We start from the raw sequence: 9,011 nt of genomic DNA, 5'->3' as shown, positions 1-9,011 counted from the left end.
CTAAACCGGTAGAAAAACTTTATGGAATAAATGTGTTTGTACAGTGGTGACTATTTGTCACAGGAGGCTCTGACATAGACATTAAAGTACCAACTATTTTGGACAATATGTCATAACCAGCCAGTTGGAGGACAGTAACAAAATCCTTGGCCAACTATTCTACACTAGAGACATCTGTTTAGCTTAGCAAAGCTAGTAACACCAGAGCCTACTATGATTTGGATCATCTAAATAGCACAATTGATTTCAGTTTTAAAAGATGTAAGCAACACTGAAAAGTTACTCCATGTATCTTAGACATTTTAAACAGCAGCTGTATGTAGTATCATGTAAAAGTTCATGGAATATTTTAAGTAAAAAAGGCAAGCTATATAATATTGTATTATATTTTTAAAATTATTCAGTACATTTACATTATGTAATATTACATTCTATGAAATTTGGGGGCATGTAGAAAACAAAGCAGAGTGTGACTTATTAAGGTGATGTGTAGGTGGATGATTTTTTTTTTCTTTTCTTCAATCAAAAGTTAAGTAATGTAATACTGATTTGTAGAGACTTTTACTATGTGTTAGACACTGTATATTAAGCGTTTCGTTGACTTGTTTTCATCTTTAAAACAACCTTACAAGGTGATATTATTTCCACTTCATGGACTGGTTATTGAGACTTAGAGAAGTTATATAATTTGCCCACGGTCAAATATTAGCAAGTGGCAGAGCTGGGCCTAGAATTTGGATCTGAAGTCAAACCTCATATTTGTAACCATCATAATTGGGAAAAAAAAAGTCTACTTTATATATCCTGCACTCTGTTGTTTTATTTATGAACAGATATTTGTAGGCATCTATCCTATTTTCTGGGATGTATGGTGACCGATTCCTTCTGATTTGCACAGGATTTTCCCAGTGTTAGCACTGAAAGCCAGGGTCCCTGGGTTCCCATCCTAAGCAAACCTACACCAGTTGGTGACCCACCAGGAAGCATTGTTTAACCTGGAAAGATTCCAACGGTTCATGAATGTTGCTGCCAAATTCATAAATCTAAATGAAAAATAATGGAGAGAATAAAATTACGAAGAAAACTTCCTTTTTGTAAGCACCAAAGAATGAGTGTTTCTCAGGTAGAGGAGCATTCATTGTCTCTTTTTCTGGAAGCCACGGCCTAGAAGATAAATGAGCAGCAGCCTCCTTTGGCACCATTTTCGGCGAGTGCACGAACTGAGCACAAGTTTTGTGTAAGTTGTGTTCTACTCCCAAATGGAAGGGAATCCGGGGTGAGAGCAACGAGGAGAAACTATATCTTTTAACGGATCGGAATAGCAGCCACTCTGGTTCCTCCCTGGCTTGTCTTAGACCCCTTTCTTAGCTGTTTTAAAACTGCAGCCCCACAGCAGGCCTCGAACCCACAATCCTCCCAAGCACAGGCCCGGCCCCTTTCTCGGCAGAACCTGTCGCTGCCGCCCTCTGGGGACTGCGCAGGATCTGACAGTCTTTCCTGTTCCTCTGCGTGGTTCACGCCCCTCCCCCGCGTTCTCTGAAGTGACTCGAATGTTCTGTCGAGTCTAAGTGCAAAACTATTTTTACCACAGTGTTGGGGCATCTCTGGGCACAAACTGCTTGCAGATTAGGTAAATTACAGGTGCAGGGGTTCATGTTACTTACTTAGCTGCCACCAGTTTAAAGCATTAATCTGCCTCTTCTGAATTTTCACTTTCAGTCAGCGGGCCTTTCCTTCACCTTCAATTTTTAGGCCACTCATGGGCCATGCTAGTCGCCTCTTCTGCGGGCAGGCTGGACCTGAGTTTTGTTCCTTCTGTTTCGCTCCTTCCCCGCCCCACTCCTGTCTTCTATCCCTTTCTCTCTCTTCTTTCTCTTTTTCACTGCTGAGAAAGTATAACCATTTTCTGTCTGGCTCTCAGTCCTACTCTCAGCTATGACTGAAACAGCTTTCTTTGAACCCAACTATGCAACAACCTAGCCAAATTCCTTAGATGCGACCCACGAAAATCTCTTCAGTTTCTGAACAAACCCTCATCTGTGGCTGTTACTTCCTTAAGCTTCCTCCTACTATCGCCACCATCCCAACCCACAGGGTTGCTAAAAATCTTCCACAGGCTCCCTAGAAATAGCGACCCCACAATCTCAGGGACTCCATCCCTAAACCATCCTTTCTCGGGCTTCCAGTTCATGATAGATTCTTCACTGTTGTGCACTAGCTTAAACCTCAGTCCTTTCCTCTAAAGTTCCTAGCTCCCGGGACACATTTATGTGATCTTTTAATTAGTATCTGTCCCCCAGGAAACTGGAGATTTGTTGAAGCATGAATACATAAAACACTGCTACTGGAGGTACAAGGTTCAATAGTTTCACTTCCATTATACCACTAACACAAACAAATCCCTAAATTCGTCTTAAATATCTGCCTCACCAAATCTAGTGTTTCAGTTAACTCACTCTGGCTATTTCCGTCAGAGGCTTTATGAACTGACTAGGGAATGGGGGGAAATTAACGTTTATTTAGTGCATATTCCATATCATGGACTCAACACGTATTATTCATTTTAGGCTGACAAGCCTGTGATGGGTGTGTTATATATGCTGGTTGATCTCTTACAGAACCGAGAATCAGAAAATAAAATTAAGAATGGCTAGGGGTGCCTGGGTGGTTCAGTCAGTTAAGTATCCAACTCTTGATTTTGGCTCAGGTCATGATCTCGTGGTTCCTGAGTTTGAGACCTACACATGGCTGGGCACCATCAGCACAGAGCTTGTTTGGGATTGTCTCTCTCTCTCCCTTTCTCTCTGCTCCCCCTTCGCTCCCGCTCTCCCAAAATAAATAAACATTAAAAAAAAAAAAAAAAAAAAAAAAAAGAATGGCTAGAATTAAGATCCTGGCTCACTCCAAAGTTGTTTTTCCAATGCTTACACCACCTTCCCAAAGACTCATAGCTAAAATCCACCATTGACTGAGTACCCACAATCCTTTCCCTCCCACTTCTTTTCACAGAGAAGAACTGGATACAGTCAAGATTTGTGGAGATGAAAATGCGTTTACAAATAATTCAGCATGAAGTAAGAATAATGAGCTAGTAAACTGAAAACTTTCCATTTTATCACCAGCCTCGTTTCAGATTTTATTATGAATGAACTCTAGGCCCCCGATAAATAATTGATCTTTAATATGATTATTCTCTCATTGCTATTACTTTTTCCATAATTTTTAAAAACGTACTTGCACTATTTTAAGTTTGGAGGATTTCGGTTTACACAAACCTGTTTAGACCACTCGTCAAGGTCTGTGTCTCCCAAGTTCTGCTGGGAAATAATGCAATTGCAATTACAAGCATCTCATATTCTGTAAACAGTTTGAGTTCCAAGAGTTCACCAGTTAGTTGTTTGGAAGCATTGCATATTTTCCCATTACCTAATCTAATAACGGGTGGTTATTTCCCAAGCTGGCATTTCCTTTTTCTCTCCTCGCACCTCCACCCCCCAGTCCCCAAAACAACAACAAAAGAAGGAAAAGGCTGTTTCAACTAAGGTGAACAAAGACACTAAATTTTATTGGCCGGAGTCCTAGAGAATGTTGGGAAAGGGGCTTTATAATTTAATAAGGAACAATTCAGTAGTAAAGTTTGCATTCACACAAAGACATGCCACCCCCTGTCTGGGAGGCTATTGATCAGCACCTCAAAGTCTTTTCTACTTTCTAGAATCTTCTCTCTCTACATTTTTAACTCACTGTTTCTCCAGGGACAACACTTGAATGAGGGAAAAATAAAAAGGAAAGTGCGCCCTTTCACATTCTTTGGTAGATTCATGATGTGCAGACTCCCCCACATCTATCTGATACCGATTAAAATCAATAGTGACTAATAGTGAATGGTACCACCTTAACGTCACTTCCGTTATCCAGGCAACAAAATTCCTTACATTTGTTATTGTTCTTATCTCATTTTTTGCCTATATCTAATTCCATTAATGAAAGTACTTTTATAGAATATGTGACATTTTTAAGGGATTGCACAATTTTAAAAACTTCGTCACTACCTTTGAGAGTATGATGTCTTTTGTCACTCTATCAATTTTATGGATAAAAAAAACTGAGAATTTGAGCTGTAGGAGTTGACTAAGAATTCCCAAGCTAAAATGACTATAACATAAGGCTTGTGCACCCCAATTTGAGGGCTATTTCTCACATTTTTTTATCTTGGTCAATTTCACTCACCCTTCTAGATTCAAACTCCATGAGAAAAGGGATCATTTTTTACTGTTTTATGCTTACCCCAGGACACTACCTGGCAGTTAGTAGGTACCCCAAAAATGTTGAATAAATGAATTTTAGTTATTGTTATCTTAATAATCTTAGCAATAATGTTAAATACTTTTACTGGTTAAATATGACTTTTCAAATTGTCTTCACATTATTAGATGCATCATACAGTGTGGTTAAAAGTAGAGGATAATTTTCCATAATGGATGTTAGACTATACCCTGACCTGTTAGAGCCTCCAATCTGCTATCTTAACTGCTGATGTTAGCAACCAGCCCTGCTAGAAATAGGAGCAAATGTCACACACAAAAATAATGGCTTCTTATTATTCTTCCCTGGGTTTCTTACCTTTCCAAAATCCTAAAAAAATGGTTCTAAAACTTGATAGGAAATTACTCAGCTGCATAATAACAAAACATAAAAACAGTCAAAAGTGTCGGAACAGAACACCCCAAGCCTATTACTCAACAGGAAGAGACTATGAAGAATTATCTTCTGGAATAAGCGACTTGACTAAAAATGTAGCTTGTTCCTACATTGTCTGACCATTGATCCCTTGTACTGTCTTCACTCTTTTCATTTACAGAATGAAGTCATAGTGAACATAGCCTATAATTATCCCTGCTTGGGGGTAAAATAAGAAGACCTTATGTTTCCATCTACTTTTTCAGGCACTGACTAGAAAGGCCAAAACCAAGGTTGACTGTCATCCCAAAGGCCATTTATAGGTGAAGGGTGTCCTACCAGAGCTCTGGGAGGGAAAAAGGAAAGGAAAGAGAAAGAAAAAGAAAAGAATGCAATAATAACAGAGGGGGAAAAAAACCCTTCTGCAATAGCTCTGCTTTATTTCCTTCATAAAAAATGGTCTTAGCCCTGTACATAGCCTTATGCTTTAAATGCTAAGGCTCATCAAGCAACTAATAGAAGGCTATGTGCTTCACATGCATGATATCATTTGAGTCAGTCCTCAACAAAAATCTGTAAGACAACCACTGCTATCTTGAGGAAACCAAGAGCTAGTACTTGTCTATGTACACATAAACAGAAATTAACTTAGCTAGGACTTGAAGGGCTTTCTTTCCAATCTAGAACCCATATATCATCCTTATATTGTACTGCTTTCTCAACCACCATACTTGTGTGCATTGGACCATGGCAAGCTGCAATTAAAATGTTTTACTTCCTTGCTTGTGCCTTGGTCACCACCTTTCTCATCTGAATCCTGACGCTCCCTCGTGGTCTAGTGGTTAGGATTCGGTGCTCTCTCATCCCAATCCTATTTGGAGTCAATGTATATCAAGAATGTAAACTAACAAGCTATAAGCACAGTGTGCAGAACAGGAGCCATAAGGAGGCACCTTGGAGTGGAGGGGGCCACATAGAATTCTGAAATACAAAGTAGCTATAGTGTGAGTCTTGTTTCCACTAAAACTGTTTTCAAAGAGAAGTGATTATATGTATTGCAACCCCACCCCTATGCCCCACCCCTTACCTCATGGGTACCGCTACTCCACCATGGAGGGGTACAGAATTCAGAATTCCCCCAAAAAAGATAGCCAAGGAAGGAATCTGAGCACCCTCCAGCCACCCCTCCAGCTCCCAAATCATCTTACAGCCTTAGTAAAAGAGAGGAAAGAGATTTACCTGCTGCTATTGAGGCTGAAGCCTGAAAGTCATGTATAACCTTTGAAGGACTGTAATAGTTTTAATCACAGGAATGGCATCTTTTTGACAGGCAGGACAGAGAAAAGAGCTGAACCACTCTGCAAATACTAACCAGGCTATTTTGGAGCAATGGCTATTGCCTTTGAAATCTTTCATCATGGGTCTATACTTAGAATTCAGATGAGCCTGGGGGAGGGGAATGGAGCAGTGTTAATCCCCAGTTGTTTTGAAGTTGTCCTGTAAACAGGTTAGCATCTAAACTATCTTAAATGGAACCATTCAATGCTTTATTTAAATTGTAGGATTCTCTCCTAGTATTTTGTTTTAACCTGTTCTGCATACAGATTGTCACATCGTCCTGGAGGTGACACTTCTCAGTTTTCTTTCAAACTAGATATTCTAGAGCGCTGGCTGGAATCACATTGGTAGACTGATGCTCCCTGACAGCTAAAAGTTGGATTGAGTTTCAGGAGCTACTATATATAAAGCTGGGGCGACTTATGTCACCACACTAATTAAATGCCATCTGGGTGGTTCCTCTGGGTTTTTGAGCCCATCACCCAGTTCAGACCGAGTCAGAGGCCAAGGAGGAGAACATGATGATGGACCTTTTTGAAACTGGCTCCTATTTCTTCTACTTGGACGGGGAAAATGTTACCTTGCAGCCATTAGAAGTGGCAGAGGGCTCTCCTTTGTACCCAGGGAGTGATGGTACTTTGTCCCCCTGCCAGGACCAAATGCCCCCGGAAGCTGGGAGCGACAGCAGCGGAGAGGAACATGTCCTGGCGCCCCCAGGCCTGCAGCCTCCCCACTGCCCCGGCCAATGTCTGATCTGGGCTTGCAAGACGTGCAAAAGAAAATCTGCCCCCACTGACCGGCGGAAAGCTGCCACCCTGCGCGAAAGGAGGCGGCTAAAGAAAATCAACGAGGCCTTCGAGGCACTGAAGCGGCGGACTGTGGCCAACCCCAACCAGAGGCTGCCCAAGGTGGAGATTCTTCGGAGCGCCATCAGCTACATAGAGCGGCTGCAGGATCTGCTCCATCAGCTGGATCAACAGGAGAAAATGCAGGAGCTAGGGGTGGACCCCTTCAGCTACAGACCCAAGCAAGAGAATGTAAGCCCAGCTGCTGCCGGGGCAGGGGAACGCAAAGGCTGATTAGACGCTTTCCTTGGGGCCTTAACCTCCAGCTGCTGGGTCTCCGTTCCAGTTCCCGTTCCTCGCCCGCCCCTCCCGCTCCCTCTCGAATGAACCCCCAGTGACCCGTCCACTCGGGGTGCCTGCCACAGGCAGGAAATTCGTACCCGGCCCGAGGAAGCAGGGGAGACACCCCACCACGTTCCCCCACTCCCTCCCCGGAACCGACGTTTCTTTCCTAATCTTCTGCGGCCTTGGTTTTTCTCCAGCTGGAGGGTGCGGATTTCCTGCGCACCTGCAGCTCCCAGTGGCCAAGTGTTTCGGATCATTCCAGGGGGCTCGTGATAACTGCCAAGGAAGGTAAAGTAAAAGAAGGGCGCTGGGCTGTGCCGGAGAACGCGCCGGGAGGGGGGCTGGGGTGAAAGGGTAGAAAGGGCTCGGAGCCTCGGCGGGGCGGGGACGCACCCTGCAAGGGGCGAGCTCCTCGCGCGCGGCCACCGGGTCCTCCCGCACTGCCTGCGCGGCCTCGCGCCGCGCCCGGGGCTGCCTCGTCTTTCACTCCTTGGGTGCTATGCTTGTGTTTCTCTTTTTCTGCGCTCAGGAGGGGCAAGCATGGACTCGTCAGCCTCGAGTAGCCTTCGATGCCTTTCTTCCATCGTGGACAGCATTTCCTCAGAGGAACGCAAACTCCCCTGCGTGGAAGAGGTGGTGGAGAAGTAAATGGGAGCCGGAGTTTGGGATGCTCTCCACGCAGCGGCAAGATCCCACCCTCCCTCCTTCGCCTGATCCTTTAGACGGGGTCACATTACATTAATATTTAGGAACTCAGACCCACGAGTTTATGAAAGGGAAGGAGACATGTTCACAGAGAAACTTCTCAGAAACTGTCGTGCACGCTCACATGAAAAAGCCTCCGGCTTTGGGCTTTTACTTTTGGAACCGCGAGTGGCTTAGGTCTAGCAGCCTTACTTTGCTTTTGTTTGGTTAGTTGTGCAACATATTACTTTTATTACGGCGATCCTTTTGTGCCATGTTCAAAAGAAGTTCATTCCTGTCCGAAGCAAAGTGGGAACGTTGCATCTAAATGTTAGTGGTACTGAATGTATTTTTGTAAATAATCTTAGTACTTTCATTTTTTATGTAAACCCAAGAAGTAATATTTTAAATGTGGAGTGACGGATTGCATATAAAAATGTGCGAGGATCCTGATATCGTAATATTAAAAAAATGAGTTTCTTTCTGAACAAAGTTGGTCCTAATTTGATTGAACTGAACATAGTTTGGGACTATGTGCACATAAATAAAGAGAAGCCCTATTTTAATTTAGACGCCACACCACCCCATTTATTTGGATGTTTTCTTAAAAGCCGATTTAAAGGGAGGAAAATAGATTGTTTTCCTATGTCTGAATTAAACTGTTCACCTTTCTATCTCATATAGACCAACACTTGTGGTTAAAAGTGAAGAATATCCAGAAGGAATCGGCCCTTTTTCCTTTTATCAGCATTTTACTCCCATGTTTTAACTGTCCTATATGTGGAGATCTGGGGGAGATTAACTTACCCAAAGTTAACTGCTGAATTTTCAATCCAGTAAAATCTCACTGTTGTAAGAAATAGCCACACAAAAACTGATTTGCCTCAAAAGATCGTTAGCTAATTTAGTCCAAATTACTGTCCCTCCTTGACTTTCCAGGCCCCGCCCTTCATGGAGAAAAGTGCATCCGGGGTACCCACGCCTGGCACGGGCCTCCCAGCCTCCCTAGTTTTCTTCAACCAGACTGGTGGTTAGAAGACTGGAGTATATCCTCGAGGCCCCGTGTGGCTCGAGTTTGTTTTGCAAATAGGAAGATAAAAGAAGGGAACAATCTGTCTCTTGAGGTGGGGGAGGCCTCTTTGAAGGACAGGTTGCTCCAAGAGAGGGAAGGGTTAAATA

The 9,011-nt window shown here is 43.1% G+C and overlaps 1 protein-coding gene across 1 annotated transcript; it reads left to right on the top strand.

The window, feature by feature from the left end:
* The first annotated feature begins 6,446 nt into the window (after window positions 1-6,446).
* On the top strand, window positions 6,447-8,409 carry MYF6 (myogenic factor 6). Its single transcript, XM_058741921.1, has 3 exons — window positions 6,447-7,055; window positions 7,346-7,436; window positions 7,678-8,409. Exons 1-3 carry the CDS (start codon window positions 6,537-6,539, stop codon window positions 7,794-7,796), a joined length of 729 nt encoding a protein of 242 aa, XP_058597904.1. The 5' UTR covers window positions 6,447-6,536; the 3' UTR covers window positions 7,797-8,409.
* Window positions 8,410-9,011: the final 602 nt, after the last annotated feature.

This window comes from Neofelis nebulosa, chromosome 8 (assembly GCF_028018385.1).
Source record: "Neofelis nebulosa isolate mNeoNeb1 chromosome 8, mNeoNeb1.pri, whole genome shotgun sequence".
Classification (NCBI taxonomy): domain Eukaryota; kingdom Metazoa; phylum Chordata; class Mammalia; order Carnivora; family Felidae; genus Neofelis; species Neofelis nebulosa.
This window is presented reverse-complemented; position numbering and strand designations above follow the sequence as displayed.

Excerpts from the sequence above, each read along its gene's own strand:
- MYF6 (XM_058741921.1), top strand. The coding sequence starts at position 6,537 with ATGATGATGGACCTTTTTGAAACTGGCTCCTATTTCTTCTACTTGGAC. Across the intron at positions 7,056-7,345 it reads ACAGACCCAAGCAAGAGAAT|CTGGAGGGTGCGGATTTCCT; the intron begins GTAAGCCCAGCT and ends GTTTTTCTCCAG. Across the intron at positions 7,437-7,677 it reads CGTGATAACTGCCAAGGAAG|GAGGGGCAAGCATGGACTCG; the intron begins GTAAAGTAAAAG and ends TTCTGCGCTCAG.